General features: G+C 41.4%; 1 protein-coding gene across 3 annotated transcripts in view; it reads right to left on the minus strand.

Moving 5' to 3' along the window:
• Positions 1-17,370, minus strand: part of LDLRAD3 (low density lipoprotein receptor class A domain containing 3) — a gene marked incomplete at both ends in the record, with an annotated part of 230,260 nt that overhangs the window by 106,771 nt on the left and 106,119 nt on the right. For all 3 annotated transcript variants that reach the window (XM_084237406.1, XM_084237405.1, XM_084237404.1), the window contains one exon: positions 3,526-3,651. In XM_084237406.1, the coding sequence (XP_084093532.1) occupies positions 3,526-3,651 (126 nt within the window). The remainder of the gene's footprint in view (positions 1-3,525; positions 3,652-17,370) is intronic.

Below are 17,370 nucleotides of genomic sequence, written 5' to 3' on the forward strand. Positions count from 1 at the left end.
ACACGCTGTCATTTATCTGCTGAAAACTAAAGACAAAAAAAAAAAATCTTCAAGGGAGCCAGAGAAAAATGTTGCATTCTCCCTGGGGAAACAGTATGAATGACTGCAAATTTGTCACCGGAAACCAGAAACCATAAAGAAGTAGCACAACATTTTTAAAGTACTTAAAGAAAAGAACCGTCAACCCAGAATTCTATATGTGGTAAAAATATCCCTCAGCAATGAAGGTGAAATAAAGACATTCTCAGATGAAGGAAAAATAAGAAAATGTGTTACCAGCAGACTTGCATTAAATAAATTGCTGAAGGAAGTTTTTCAGACAGAAGGGAAATGATACCAGGAGACTTGAAACAGCAGAAATGGAGGGAAAACAATCAAAATATATAGCAGGAGACTATTCTACTCTGGAATTCTTTAAGAGCTATTTGAAAATTTAAAGCAAAAATTGAAACATCATCTTTTGGGGTTTTAGTGTATGTAGAGGCTCCATCCCAAACAACTATTAACATAAAGAGATCTACAAAGTGATAAGGTTTCTACATTCCACTTGAGTTGGTGCAATATTGATTTGAATCTGTCTGTGAAAAGATTGACTGCTGGTTTCAGGAGTTTTCAGCCTCATCCATCCATTACAAAGCTCCCTATCAATTTTTCATCTAATGGTTTTAGCAGCCATTGATGATCCATTTCTTCATTAGGGGTTACAAAATAGAGATACTCTAATTCTCTCATTCTTCTATTAGCTGGTACTCATCGATAAAAAAGAACTTCCCTAAGTCAGCTATTTAATTACTTTAAAATACAATTGTTACAGGAAAGGGCAGGGATAAATGTTCGATTCCTTCCTTTTATTTACCAGTTTTCAAAATAGCACTACTTTTAAAATGGTAGGCAAACTAGAGGAAAATGCTGGCTTATGCCTGTTGACCTACTTTGGAATGAGTAAAATTTACTCATTTAGATAATTAAAGACAAATATCCAAACATTTAAATCATACAGGGTCTTTAGTTATGGCAGGGTTTTTGTTTGATTACAAATTTGTCATCAGAAACCATAGAAGCCAGAATGTACTTAGAATGTACATACATTACACTTATAATGTAATGCATCACACTTGCTTTTTAGTGCCTTTTGATTCCCCTCTAGTATGAATGCATTAGCATAAATGATCTAATCTGAACAAGGAAAAGAAAAAAGACAGATTAAAAAATGAACAGAGTCTCAGGGACCTGTGGGACAATAACAAAAGATCTAAAGTTGTTATCAGATCTCAGTGTACATACACACACACTACCCCCCAAGAGATGACAACATCCCCGTGCACAGCAGGAAGCTGAGATCAAGCTGATACCATACTAAAGGGCTAAATGAAGTATAAAAGAAGTATATCCTTGGACATCCAATGCCATAAAATGAAATCTTAGTAAACATAGCCTTCTTTCGCCTTACATGATCTGAAGAGAAACCAGAGTATACACAGTCTCCCCCTTAGTCATTCACAGTTTGGTTTTAAGCCACTTACATTTTTTAAATGACTCCATGCCAGCCACTTCGGGAAGTACTGCTCAGATATTCTGTCATCTGAGTCTCACAACTCCCCTGGGAAGCAGGGTCTCAGCATACCATTTTATTTATTTTTTTAAATAAATTTTATTTTTATATTCCCCATACAATTGCAATCCCCTTATTTTGACCCCAATCCCTCCCCTCCCCACCCCCCATAGAGTGTCTCTTGTTCATAGTTGTTTGTTGATTTTGATATTTTCTTTCTTATATTCTTTTTCCTGGTCCCTTATTAAAGTTTTCTAGATTCCTGCTATGAGTGAGACCATCCGGTATTTTTCTTTTTCTTTCTGGCTTATTTTGCTGAGCATGATCCCTTCCAGCACCATCCATGTTGCTGCAAATTGCATGTGTTTATCTTTTTTGAATGCTGAGTAATATTCCATGGTATATATGTACCACATCTTCTTGATCCAGTCATCTAATTTTGGGCATTTGGGTTGTTTCCAAAGCTTAGCTATTGTAAACAGTGCTGCCATAAACATAAGGGTCAGCACCCCATTTTAAAGACAAGGAGATTTAGTAGCATGCCCTACTCACACTTCATTAGAGTGGGACACAAATCTGAGTCCAAACTCTCTGGCCTAGAGTCATTTCTCCCAGTCAGGCCCCTGTGCTATTAGTGATATGTGTCCTTCCCATAGGCAGGATTTCAGCCACCCTGCTACCCACTCAATTAGCTAGTGGTGATGCCATATTGCTGCCACTTGAGACCCAGAAGATGATGTAGGGCAACAGAAGGCATGTTGGAGAGTTATACACTCCCCATGTCCATACTGGGTGAGTACAGCAATGGCTGGTCCCTAAAAAGACAGGAATAATATGGGGAGAGTCACTCGCCCTTTGGGGATTTTAAATAGAAACAACAGGGTAAAGAAATCAATCTATAGAAACAATCACCTAAGAAACTGAAACCGATGTTTTGGGGGGGAAATTTACATGAAAATAGGTCGCAATAAAGAGAGTGTATGTATATATTACAGTGGACCATCAGGTCGGAGAGCAAAAGAGAGGAGGGAGAGGAATGAGAACTGGCACAAAATTAAAACATGTAGGTGCAAAAAATAAATGTATAGATTTTCCAAAGTCAATTATAGTTACAAAGATTCTAGCAGTCCAAACAATTAAAGGGAAATGGAAGAAGAAACAGTATCCAAGGACCACTTACAGGTACAAAGCAACATGATGGGAGGGACGGAAAATATGAAAAGCAGGGTAGAGACACCTGAAGGTCACTGAAGCTGCTGTGTGTGTATGAAGTGACTTTGGACACAGCAATGCTGGCAAGGAAAGGACTATGTGTGTCCAGGCCAAAGAAGAGTGAAGCTCAACACCAAGATTGCTAAGTGGTGTCGTGAACAAAGGTGTGTATGTGTGTAGTGTGTATACTGATACCACGGAATATTATACAGCGGGTAAAAGGAATGGGGTGGTCACAAGTCAAGGAGGACTATTATTTTATCTATATTGTTTGGACTTTCCCCCCAAAATATACTTTCATAGTCTGTATATAATTAATACAAAGCATTTTTTTTAAAAGGAATGCAACGTAAGAAGGAAAGCAAACAAGTACAAAAACATGGGATGCTGCTGGCATTAGTCCATTAGAGAGGCATCTAGAGGAACCTAGAAATAGCTTTTGCTACTTATGAACTATATGCCACAGGCTAAGTTACTTTGCCCCTCGACACCTCCACTTCCTTATCTGATAACAGGGATCAGACATCTGTACTTGCCAAGGCATCAGAAGTAAACACAACGTATGCCCCAGGCTCAGCTCACCTGGCAAAGTCCCAGTACATCTGCACTTGTAACCAAGAAAGAGAATATAACTGCGTAATAACAGAAAATACCCGAGCAAAGGGTCTAAGAAGCACACAAGTGAGTGTGGCTGGTATGGATAGGTAGGAACAAACAAGGGAAGGCAGTTCAAGAGCTCCACCCTCCCACCCTGCACTTACTGCAGTTTTCTTCATCGCTGCCATCTGGACAGTCCTCAAACCCATTACACCGGAAGCGGCCAATGATGCAGTGGATGCCACTGGCACAAGGGAAAAACGTGGGGCCACATTTCGATTTCGCCTTGGCTGCAAGAGGAAAAACAAACAGCAAGACATCAGGTTGCATTTCCAACCAATACATGTCCATCCCACTGAGCGTGCCAATGGGTCCTTTTGCATTTACCCTGATGTCCCCAAAGGTCTCTTACCACCTTTACTGTGTGATGTATTAAAGTTGGGGCGATGCAATAGAGACTTCAGTTATCAATCACTTATTTAAGAAGAGACTATGCAACATGGATGGAGCTGGAAGGGATCATGCTCAGTGAAATAAGCCAGAAAGAAAAAGAAAAATACCGGATAGTCTCACTCATAGCAAGAATTTAGAAAACCTAAATAAGGGACCAGGAAAAAGACTAATTATCATAAAGTAAAAATCAAAATCAACAAGCGACTGTAAACCAGAGAGACACTACGGGGGTCGGGGGAGGGAGTAGGATCAAAACAGGTGGGGGGAGGGTTGTATGGGGACTATAACCAAGATGAAAATGCATACATTGTGCAAAAATGAAAAATGATGTAAAAAATATATAAAATTAAAAAATTAAACAAAAAACAAAAAAGAGACCATGAACAGACTTGCAAAAGGCGAGGACAGATAATGATGCGGCTATGCTGAGAGGCCTCCTCCTACATCAAAGTAATGGGTGATCCTGATAAGGTGTCTCTAAAAAGTGGTATAAATATAGGCACCAAAGCTGAAGCAATCTGAAATGCTTATGGACTCCCTGCCTTCTGCAGAGATGGGGAGACCGGCCACAGACTCTCCCCCTGAGAGTGGCATCCCTTCCTCCCTGCAGCTGGACAGATCCCTATGGCTCTGCAGAGTGGGATCTTCCCATTTTGCATCTCTAGCCTCCTGCATTCTGCCAGGAGGCTCATTCCCTTCCCCCCTTTCTGCCAACAATTTAATTATAGGCTTATATTAGTGTGAGGTGGATTCCCCCAATAAATTCATTTTGTGGTTACACGCCTTGAGTCATACGTGAAAGTTTCCACTTCTCAGAAGTCAGCACTCTAGAGATCCCAAACCTGATAAAACAACCGCCCACCTCCAACACCCAGCCAGACCCAAAGTCCACATACCTCACCCTCTAGGAAGACAGCGGCTAACCCCGCTGCTTCCAAAGTCCCGAAGACTGCCCTGCCCCTGCAGGGTTCCATCAAAATGTGCTGAACACAGGAAATGAATAGATAAGCACGTGGATGATGGATGGAGCCTGCTCTCTGGGTGCTATTCAGAATTCATCTCCTGACCGGCAGAGTAATGGCAGTCTACATTTAGTGGTGTCTGCTGCACGGGGCCGCGTGAAGAGGGTTTTACATGGATTATCTCGTGTAACCCACCAGAGCTGTTAACATAACAGGTTGTCCTTAGGAAGGGTCTGCTTGCAAGGCAGCCCCTAGCTGGGTGGGGTTCTGGGAACTTGGATTTGGGAAGGGGTCCCACTCTTCTCTCGTAAGAGTTGCTGACTGTGCTAAAGCATTTATGCAAACAGTACCATTTATGCAGAACACTTGCTTTTCTTCTGGGAGTCTGGAGCTTTGGTACATGTGAAGCAGAGGGGGCCTGAGTGACCAGCCCCCCATAAAAACCCTGGAGACTACTGATGTGCTTCCTCAGCAGCAAACATTTCACATGTGTTGTCAAAACATGTTGCTGGGAATTAGGTGCATCCCATGTGACCCTACTGCAAGCGGATGCTTGGAAGTGTGAATGTGGTTTCCACTGTGACTTCACTCCACTCACCCCTTTTCTCTTGGTTTTTTTTTTTTTTTTTTGGCTTTGGATCGTGTCACTGTAATAAATCACAGCTATGAGTTGACTATGTTGGTTTCTATGAATTCTCCCATCAAATCACTGAAACCGTTGGTTTTTTTTTTTTTGTGGGGACCCCTGACAAAAATGGGTATGTTTCTTTTTTTTTATTTTAAAGATTTATTTATGCATACAAGAACTTTATTTATGCATACAAGAACTGCAGAGGGTGAGAGGATTCACCAGAGAGAGTGGGGAGCAGAACAGGCAGACTGACTGAAATACACTGCTGAGGGGAGCAGCAGGCAAGACAGGAGAGGTCTGCTGCTGCATGCGACCGGCCAGCCGGGGATCAAACTCATGCTGCAGTAGCTTGTGATAGCTTGATAGCGCTGTCTTTAACCCCCGCACCGCCAGGGAGGCCCCAAAATGGGTATGTTCCTGATCCCCACTTAACAGATGTGCTTTGAGGGGGAAGTGACTTGCCCATGGTCACACAACTAGAAAATCTGTGTTGGGGTGAGGTCCCCAGCATCAAAACTCTAGAAGTTGTGCCATCAACCAACTCAACTGCATTGCCTCCTGCCACAGCCTGTCAGTTCTCCAACAGAAGCCAGACTCCTGCTCAAAGTAATTCCTCTTCCACTTCTGCTGTACAAACAGTTTTAACAGAAACTGCTATAACTCGGGCTTGATTGAATATCCTGCTAACCAAACAGCCCTGTGGGGTGATGTGCTTTCCCGTTAATGGTGCTGGCTGCTCTGGCTGGCGATTATGAGGTGTAAGATCAGATCAATTGCTGCATCCCAGGTAGCAAATTCTATCTGGGTCCCCTCTCATCTCCTGTCTTAAAGGCAGGGCCCACTGGTCCCCAAGAAGGAAGGGCAATCTCTTTGGAACAAACAGGCGGTAAATTACCTCCATGTTCCTGCCATCAGTGACATGCTAAATTTGGCAGCAGTTGATCCATAACCAAGAGGGTTTTAAGGCCTGGGACGTGTCTAGGTTTAAAAGATCCATATGGCTGTTTCAACTTGGAATTTCTGTAATGATCGTGCTATAGTCGACACAAGGGACAAACTTGGGAGAGTCTCCTGGATTTAAATGTGACTCTATTTTTTATCATCGGGGAAAAGTTTGTACATACTGTTGAGTCAGATTCTTCATCAGTCAATTGGAGGTATCACCTATCTGATAGGGCCCTAAGAAGAACTCAATGACATCATCTCCAGAACATGACATATAGTAGTTGTTCAGTTAATGGTGATGCTGGGCTATTTATCATCACCATCATCATGACCGCCACCACTAGGTTTGTAGAATTTTATTTATTTTTAAATAGTCTTAATTTTTTTAATTATTTATATATATATTTTTTACTTTATAGAACTTTAAAATTGATCCTTTTGGGGTGCTAATTTTTTTCTGATTACCAAAGTTTAAAATGCTCATTATGGAAGATCTTTGCAAATTCATGAGCTGATATGAAGTGGTTTCCGGGATATACTCTTAGATGAAAAAAATAAAGTGCAAAAAGGACACACAATACTTCTAGCCTCCATATAAGAAAAGGGTGTAAAAAATACATAAGCATGTATTGACTCATCTACACAAAAGAAATATAGGAAGCATAAATGAGAAACAAAAGTGACTAATTTTACCACTGTACCATCTTATCACAAAATCCCATTTCACAGATAAGAAAACTGAGTCCAGAGACGAAGTCACTTAAGAGCACTACTAGTCAATAGTCTAGGCTTGGGCCTCCCTGGTAGTGCAAGGGGTTAAGATGCAAGCTTTGAAGCTATACGCAGCCTCTACAACATGAGTTTGATCCCCAGCCAGGGAGCTACCCACATGGCACAGCAGACCTCTCCTGACTTGCCCACTGCTCCCCTCAGCAGTGTATTTCAGTCAGTCTGCCTGTTCTGTTCCCCATTCTGTCTTGGAGAGTCCTCTCACACCCTCCCCCCACACACACTTCTGGCCTGTACCCCAGCTCTTATATGCATAAATGAATAAATCTTAAAAAAAAAAAAAAGTCCAGGCTCAATCCTAGCTCTTGGCTCATCTGTCTCTTGCCTCCTTAGATATTTCTAAGACCAAATCCAGCTCCAAAGGATGAAACTTTATGAGACAATGATTATAAACAAAATAGCTGCCATGCAATTAACTAGCTCTCCGCTACGTTCTTGTACCTTCTTCGGGAATTGCGAATGAGATGTCCTGCCCGGTCAGCGATGCTCAGTTGCTGTCTCTGTCGGAGGGAGCATGATCTGCTCTGATTTACATCTGCACCATCAGAAGCCTGCTCAGGCGACCGCCAGCGGATCACAGACGGCCCACCGAGTGCCTGGCAGAGGCTCAGAGAGACACCAGCCACTGACAGTGGCTATCAGCTGCTCCCCATCTGCACAACTGCTTCTGAGTAGAGAGGGGTTCTGGACAAAGCCTAGACTGTCCCCCCTTCATCCCCATTTCCACAAAGGGGACATTTCAGGATGAACTTCAGCAGCCCCAGCAGAAGGTGGGAGATGATTTCAAATCGCCCTCCCATGGTAAATGGGGTGACTCTATTCCGCTGAAGGCTTGCTTTTCAAGGACTTGCTCCATGAACTTTCTTTTTTTTTTTTTTTTTTTTTTTTTTGCTCCATGAACTTTCAAGGCGACAGCTCTCACCATCAGTGAGACAGGCAGCAGGGTTCCCCTGGGGGCTGGGTTTATTTCCTGATATGAGGCATCCCCCTCCTTAGAGTCTGGTTGTCACAGTTCTGGGTTTCACAGATCCGTAAAATAAAAAGAATTTAAAACGACTTGGGAGTGAAGGAATAATTTAACACAACTGCCAACTTTTTATTTTACCAGCAAGGACATAAGCAAACAAACCTGCAATAACCCCTAACTCACCATCACCCTCCAGGAAAAATGCTGTAGCATCCAAAACACAGGAAGAGCACAGTCCTGGGCCAGTATTTGGGGGTCTTGTTGGAACCAAAGGGATCACAGCTGATGATAGTCTCAGAATCTCAGAATCTGCTCTTTACAGGTAGTTTATTCAGTAACTGATTCTACTGATTCTCACCTTTCACAGATGAGGAAACCAAGACCCTGGAAGATCATTTGGGAATGAGGCAAAGGCCCTAGCAATTTAGGTTTAGACTAGTCTAGAATCCAGTTTTCGTACCCTTGAGTCTAGTCTCTTTCAGCTACCATAAGTCCTCCTGTTGCCAATAGGTTGTTGGGAACTGTGACTGTCAACAGTGAGGTGATGTAGAGCAAAAGCAGGTGCTGGAATGGCATGGTTTCACTCAACATCAACCACGTTTGTTGTTTTCCCTCACCCTTATGACATGACAATGAGTGAAACCACCTCTGAGCACCTGCTGTGCACTTAACCCTTGAACAGCTCAGGTCTGAACTTCAAGGGTCTGCTTATATATGGATGGGCTCAAAAACAGACTGTGTAAATGGAAACACCTAGCATCGTGATTATGGTTTCTCTTCCTTGCAATTTTCTTATTCACTCATCTTCTTTTCTCTATCTTAGCTTACTGCAAGAATACAATATAGAATATATATGACATACAAATATGTGTTAATGGACTGTTTGTTATTGGAAGGAAGACTTCCAATCAATAGCAGACTCCTAGTAGTACTTTGTAAAGCAAAAGTTATACGCAATTTTCTTTGGGGGTGGGGTGGGGGGTTGTTGGTGCACCTAATCCCTGAGTTTTTCAAGGGTCAGCTGTATACTAAGCTTTAGGCAAGGTGCCTGGGGCCATATCAAGCCAAATTCCACATCCTCAAGGATCAAATTCAGTAGACACCCCAAGAAAAGGGGTATGAGTCTGAAAGTTCCTCTGGGCTAGTTTGAGGCCAGAACTTTCCAAGACTTGGGCAGAAACACTCTTTACCAGGTATCATACAGCTGAGGGACAGCTCAGTGGGGCCCACGGGTCCTGGAGGCTGACAAATGCTGTGTGGGGCCTGCTGTCCTGGGCTCTCCCCACATGGCACTCACACAAAAGAGATGCAATGCCAGAGCCTCCCCATTGAGTCGAAACAGCCGTAAGCTCAGCTGAGCAGACCCACAGCATCTCTCAGGCTTAGGCTACACAGCAAGAGCAACAGCCATCGCTGCAAGGTCCAGGCTCTCTCTTCCAGATCCGCGGCTGGACACATGAGCTACAGTTGTCAGCTCCATACCCTGCTCGCCTCTAATTCCTGCTCCAGGACCCTGTGTGTGCCCCAAACTGCCCAAGAGCCAGAAGCACAACACGTAAGTTCTTCTGCACAATTTCCATCCTTGCTTTTATAAACTGAGGACCACTGTGAAAAACTAAAAGACAGAAAACATACAAAGGTGAATGTAAATGTCACCCCAAATTGCTGCCTCCTGGCACACTCCACCGACGCCACTTTAGTAAACACAGCCTTGATGCAGGGTCTCAAAAACTAGAGTGTGTGCGTGCCTCGCTGTAGGACTGCACCAGAATGTAGCAGGTTGAAACAGAGTCTGGGATTCTGCATTTCTATTTGGCCAGGCAATGTCAATCTGTTGGCAGCTGAGGACCGTTGCCTTGTTCATTGCTCTACCTCCAATGCCCAGGAAAGCGCCTGGCACACAGGCTACTCAGTAATTACTGACTGAATTAATAAATAGAAATCTGATCATACAGTTTTGCTAAAATGCAAACCCATAAAAAGAAATGCTCCTCTGAGACCTATTGTCATTTCTTTTTGTGTTAATAACCACAGGGCTACGCCATCACTTTTAAAAATAGCTAAGAGTAATTTCACTGTATCAGTGTATGGCTAAGTCCCATACTGGTGGAGAGTGGGGTTGTTCTCAATAAACAATGCACATTCAGAGACATATATTTTTCCCACTTGTCCACTATCTCTCTTAGGTATAACCATTAGGTCAAAGGCCATGCGGGTCTCACATTTTGGTATTCTTTTCATCAACTGCTTCCTCCCCGAGGAACTGGTGCTGTCTTCTGGCGGCAGATGGCTGCAGGAGATGCCTCCAGCCCGGACAGTCCAAGACAGGCTGACAACAAAATGTTCCCTGCTGGTGACAAGAGCCTCCAAGTGCAGGGGCTGCAAGCACCCCATTGGTCCCCCGCATTTATGTGCAGCGGGCATGTCACTATGGCTGGAGCCTTATCTTTCCCCGTCTGTCTCTCCTCATTTTACATCTGTGTATTTCATGACTCTGCAGAGCAGGCGACATTCTCGTCCAGTGAAGGAAACCATGACTCTTCTTTTTATCTGTTTAAATTGCTGCTGGGTGTGGGACATCCGCCTTTGCTAGAACTGGTCTGCCTGGGTGGCACCAGCAGCGGCACATCTGAGTCCCTCCTTCCAGGACATGCTCCTTGAGCTGACTTTGCCCCTTGTCTAAGGGTGCTAGCAAAGGCCACCTTCTGGCTCCAAGGACTAAATCCACTTGTCAGCCCTTCTCCGGAATTTCCCAGTCTCTAGTCCAGTGTTTCAGGGACCCACCTGGAGCACAGATCCTGGGGAGCCTTGTGAAAATGCAGACTCCTGTACCTCTCTCGGGAAATCTGCATGCTCATAAAGCACATAGTAGATCCCAAAGAGCACTGAAGTATGACCGCTTCTACCTTACTCTTCCATCTAGATAACAAATGACTTCATTGGTCCTTTTTTCCTGCTGTTACCACTGCGCCCACCAATAAAAATTTCACAGACCTCTCCAAGAATTCTGGCTACAGGGCCAATGTGGGCCCACTCTGATCATCACCCACAAGGCGCATGTGGAATAGTCCACATGATGAAAATACCCAAAGGAAACCATGAGATCCAAAATATGTTTTACACAAAAAGCTGTGTGCTCATATCCAAACAGTTGCTGTTCTAGCCAAAAAATAAAGTCCCTTTAGAGCTTTAAGAATTTACACTTCACAATAAAACATAGGATTAAAGGGGGTCAAGATTATCCCTTCTTGGCAAATAACAAAATATTCCGGAGCGCTTACTATGTGCCAGGCACTAGGTCAGTGTTGTGGCTGTTCCTTAGACTGAGAGCCAAGGATTGACAGGTACCTAAGCCTCTGAATGCAGTGCCAAGGGTGCCCTGAAGGGGGAGCGAGAGGACACCTAATCTTAAACTGGGGAGGCTAGGGCTGTCTGAACAATATTCTCAGAAGAAAAGTGGGCTCAGGGGATCCAAGACATACATATCTGAGGTGGAAACAAGTCCTTAGTCATTTAGTGTATTATTCCACTAATATTAATTCATGAACATTGTGTCAGACTTGCAAAGAATAAGGGTACATAGGAGATAACTACACCATAGATAAAAAGTAAGTGCTGCTGAAATTATGGAGAAAAGACTATTCCAAGAGAGGGAACAGCCTGTGCAAAGGTCTAGAAGCAGCAAGGTGGCAGTGGAAGAGCTGACAAGGGGTCAGTACAAACTTGCTTCTCATATCAGTCAAAGGACCTGGTACCATTGTGCTATGTACCATGTGCTAAGAGCTAGTTGTGATTCAACTCACACAAAAGATGTGAGAATTATAAGTGCTAGAGTATAATTAAGAAAAAAAATCAAACTATAAAATTTACATAATTTGAATCAACATGCACAACCCCAAAGTGAATGTCCAGATGTGGCCTGCACAGGTTAAGACTTTGCCAAAAGTAACGGATCTGAAATTGCTACTATATTTTGTCCTCGGTTCATTTTGTAAAAAGTCAAACTGTGGTTCCTTTTAAAAGTCAAAAATGACTTTATGGTTGGGGCCAGCAAAGCAAAAAAAGCCTTATAAAAACAACAGACTTTTAAAAAGCAATATGCCTGAATTTTCTAAGTCTGGGAGGGGGAAAAATAGGTCTTTCATGTGGTCCCAAAGCTAATGACAAAAAGCCCAGAAAGCCAGATTCATGGCTGGAACTCAAAGCTTCGCAAATTCATTATTGCTTGAGCAAAAAGAGCCCTCTGCTTGTTCTAGCAGTTCAGTTCTGCATGATGAGTAGAGCGGACTCCAAGTTTTATTAACCAGATATTGCAAAGCATTATTTCTTCCTAAAATACCCACATTAGCTGTTTCAAAGATACACACTGGGGAGTAGAGACAGCAAAAGACCACAGCTACCTGGAATATAAATACAGAAAGAAGGCATCCAGTTGAAACAGCTTTGCCAGAAGATTCTCTGACAGAAAAGTCTTTCTAAAAGTCTCCTCTTTTATAATTAGAATAAGAGCCTGGGGGGAGGTGAGAAGAGCTTAGAGTTTAGAAGTTACAAGGGTTCTATCCCAGTTTGCTACATAACAGCTGAGACCTTGGACAAGTCACTTGTCCGCTCTGAAAGGGTCATGAAGACGGCAGCATCCTCATGAGTTGTCAGAAAGTAATTAGAGATATTGCACAGAAAGAAAATAGCAGAGTGCTTGATATCTAGGAGGCATCTAATACATCTCCCCTCCCGAACATGCTTCATGGTTCTACAAACTGCTCTTCTTCACATATACTGCTGCTCCCAAGAAAAATGAAGCGGAAACTGATGCAATGTTTAGACTGTTTAAGGCCTTACTCTTTCAGTAATGAGTTCCATTAATGTTAATTCTCAATGGCATATATTAAACAACAACAAATGTTGGTGAGGGTGTGGAGAAAAAGAAACTCTCCTGCACTGCTGGTGGGAGTGCAAACTGGTCCAACCACTATGGAGTGCCGTGTGGAGATTTCTGGACCTACTAAACATAGAGCTTCCATATGATCCAGCAATTCCACTCCTAGGTATTTACCAAAGGACACAGAAACATCAATTCCAAAGAGCACCTGCACCCCTATGTGTTATAGTATTAAGAAAGTAGGGTTACATGTCAGCCTCAAACACTGGCTCCACCACCTATTGGTTCCATGATTTACAATTATTTCACTTCTTGGTGCCTCGATTCCTCATAGGGAAGTGACAATAGCAACGACATCCACTCCACTGGCCTGCTCTGGGAATTCAGTGGGACAATATAATTGCTCACTACTCTTCTGGAACACAGCTAATACTGTATTAGCTATATTATATCTATTTATATGTGCTACTGTTTCATATTATAGGACACAGTATGTGCAGTTATGCTGATATAGTATTATGCAGTATTATTACATGGTAGTAGCTACTATTACTACTGTTATCAGGTATTAGTAGTATTATTTTCACAGCTTCTGCCCAGGAGTGAATGCTCAATTAATATGCAAATGACTAACGTGCAAGAGAAACTCAGTGAGCGTGTGACTGAAAGACTGATTTGACAAAATAATACACAGAATTATGTTCACCGCAGGCTTATTTTCAATAGCAAAGATTTGGAAACAACACATCAACAGATCAGTGGATAAAGATGTGGTATACATACACAATGGAATATTACTCAACATAAACAGATTTTGAAGGTATTATTATGGTAGGTGCAATAAGACAAAGGGAGAATGATAAATACCATGTAATTCTATTCTTATGTGGAACATAAAGAAAACAAAACTAATGAATGAACGAAACAAACCAAAAACCAACTCTTAGGCTAAAAGAACAAAATGTTGTTTACCAGTGGGGATGGGGAAGGTGGGTAAGCCAAGTAGATAAAAGGGGTCAGCAGTATGGTAGCAGATGGGAAAATACAATTCTGGTGGTGAATATAATGTAGTGTTTCTAGATGTTGAATTGTATTGCTGTATACTTGAAATCTTCGAGTTTATATAATGTAATAAACCAATGTTACGTCACATGAAGATTACTTTTTAAAAAGCGTGTCTCACTTCAACTGGGAACTAGAGGTGAGTTGGTAGGAGAGGAAAGGACATTCAAGGCAAAATGAATGACAGGAACAAAAGTTTAGTTGTGGAAGGTTGTGGCTTATACTGAAATCTCAGAGAAGTTCAAGCATCCAGAACATGGAGTATGTGGTGGGAAGGAAAGAGTCAGACAGGAATCTGGACTCTTAACTTGGGAGCCAGTGGACATGTTCATGAAGAAAGTGATGTGACAGATTTGTTTTTTAAAGAGAAAATTTTTATGGACTCACGAGGATATTCTGAGGCTATACAAGTCAAGGAAATATCCTCCTTACTCCCAGAAAAAAGCCCTAAGGGAACTGAAAGAGCCAAGTCTACAATCTACTTTAGGTTTTCAGGAAGAAATGCACTATAAGCGATAAAGGAATTTAAAGTGCCTTTCATAACTTTTTAAAATAATTTTATTATTAAATGACAGGGGAAAGGCAAAACAAACTGCCAAGTTTTGGATTAGGATATTCTTATAATCTAAAGGTTTTTTTTTTCAGGTCATTTATTGTGGCTATTTATAATGTATATACATGTGTGTCTGACAATGCATTTGTATTGGTATGACATATATACATATAAGACATATATACATATATGACATATATATGTATACACACACAAAAAAAAACACATACACACACACTGGAGTATTAATTCCAGAGAATCCATAAGCAGGAAACCAAAACAATCCCAACTGATTCTTTTAGAGGCAAATCTTGAGAGGAAAAAAGTTCTAAAAAGATAATAAATAAATGTAGGTCAAATAACTTAGCTTCCAGAGGTCTTTTGCTGCTTGGAAGAAAAGCATCCATCCTTCCCATGGATCAGAGTTGCTGGGATTAGAAACAGATGTAGGAATGTATATGGATAGAACAGAATGGCATCCACCTTAAAAAGAATACTTCAATAATGGCATCATCCAACTTCATAAAAGGTGACAGATATCCAAGGGACAATTCTTAAGAAATGGGAGGAAAGATGAAAAAAAGGAGCCAGGAATGTGAAAATCAAAGACTGTTCACAAGATTGAATAAAGGCAAAGAATCCACGCTAGATAATTTTCCAACTTGCTGGGCAATTCACCTTTGCCAAAAGGTTTTACTCTTCAGAATCTGCATCTTCTCCCACCTGCTGGGCCCCTGACAAACTCAGAGACTTTTCTCACAACACTCTCATTTCTGTGCATATTTGTTCCTTCAGATTTGTGAAGAGGCAGCTCCTGTCTGATTATCTTTCTAGAAGTATCTCTGTGAGTCCCTCTTACCGGCCCATCACCACACAATCCCCCAGAGATTAACTTTTGTCTCCTGATTGTTACTACAATGCCAGCAAAAGGCAAAAGAGAAAGGCCTATGACGTGAGGATTAAAGGTGGTGATACCATAGGACAATAGTTTTTCATCCAGAGACATTAGGCATAATCCTTTGTTGGGTAGTGTCAAGAGCGCTCAGGGAAAGAGACAGGCAGAATTCTGGCTGCTCTGACAAGATAAGCAAGAGAGGATTTATCTGTCATGAGGTGACCTGGTATTTAGGAAAATTGTACTTAACCTATCAGAAATCTTGCTCCAGGAAAGGTTTTCACCAAGGCATCCAGAGGTTTCTATGATGCCTTGAACAGCAGCCACAGAAAGCACATAATCCCATGGATATCATCTCTTGGGAGCTGTAGGCTTGCTTTAAAGACAAAATATGAATCCTCAGTTTTGACCTTATCTTAGAAGAGTGGTGACACTTAAAACTGATTACACATTCAAATAACACAAGAATCTTTAAAAAGTACCCCAAATCTAGATGTACCCCAGGGTGGAGGGTGGGAGTGGCATGGAACAAAGTGGAAGAACTACCTGTGCTCCCAAAGCTGGAGTGACTATACTAGGATCAGACAAAAAGTGTTCTCAAGGGCAAAGAAATGGTCAAACCATTAGGAAGACATAATTACATGCACAGTAATTATGTAAAACCAGTCACAAAATACATGAAGCAAAAAATGACAGAATTGAAAGAAGAAAGAGACAAACAATAATAGTTGGAGACTTCACAATTCCACTTTTAATGATGGATAGAATAATTAAGCTGAAGGTCAAAAAGGAAATTGGAGACAAGAACATAAACCAACTACATCAATCAAACGCCTTTAGGACTCTTCACCCAACAACAGGATTCATAGTCTCAGGTGCACAGGAAACACTCTCCAAGATATTCCAAATATTAGGCCATAAAACAAAACTCGTAAGTTTAAAAGAAATGAAATCATACAACATATGTTCTCCAGTCACAATGGAATGAAATTAGAAATCAGTAACAGAAGGAAATTTGGAGAATTTACAACTATGTGGAAATTAAACAACACAATCCTAAATAGCCAAAAAGTCAAAAAAGAAATCACAAATAAAATTGAAAAATGCCTTAAGGTGAATGAAAACAAAAACACCACACACCAAAAGTTATGGGATGCAGCTAGAGCAGTACTGAGAAGGGAGTTTATAACTGTAAATTCCTATACTTAAAAAGTTTTCAAAATCACAAAAAACTCATAAACAAGTTTAACAAGATTGCAGGATTCAAGCGGAATATATCACTATCAGTTGTATATCTCATACATTAGCAATCAACAATCCAAAATTGAAATTAATAACTCCATTTACAAAGGAAGAAAATAATTCTATTTTGATACAACAGCATAAAAAAGAAAACAATTAAGAATAAACTTTAACAGAAGAAATACAAGCTCTGTATAGTGAAAACCACAAGACACAGTAGAAGGAAATGAAAGAAGACCAAAATAAATGGAAATACACCCCATGTTCATGGATTGAGAGATGAAATTTTGATCAGAAGGTAGTATTTTCTAAATTGACCTACAGAGTCAATGTAATCCCTATCAGAACCCCAGCTGGCTTCTTTGCAGAAACTAACAAACTGATCCTCAAGACATGAAAAATGCAAGGGACACAGAACAGCCAAAACAATATTGAAAAAGAGGAAAATTGGGAAAGTTCTCAATTTCAAAATGTCCTGCACAAAGCTAGCATGATCAGTACAGCATGGTATTGGCGTGCAGATACATACATACAAACACACACACACACACAACCAGACAAAATACATATGGGTCAATAAATACAACTGAGAGTCTACATAAAAATAAATCCTCACTCTTACAGTCAAGTA

Source organism: Talpa europaea (genome assembly GCF_964194135.1).
Source record: "Talpa europaea genome assembly, chromosome: 1".
NCBI classification, from domain to species: Eukaryota; Metazoa; Chordata; class Mammalia; order Eulipotyphla; family Talpidae; genus Talpa; species Talpa europaea.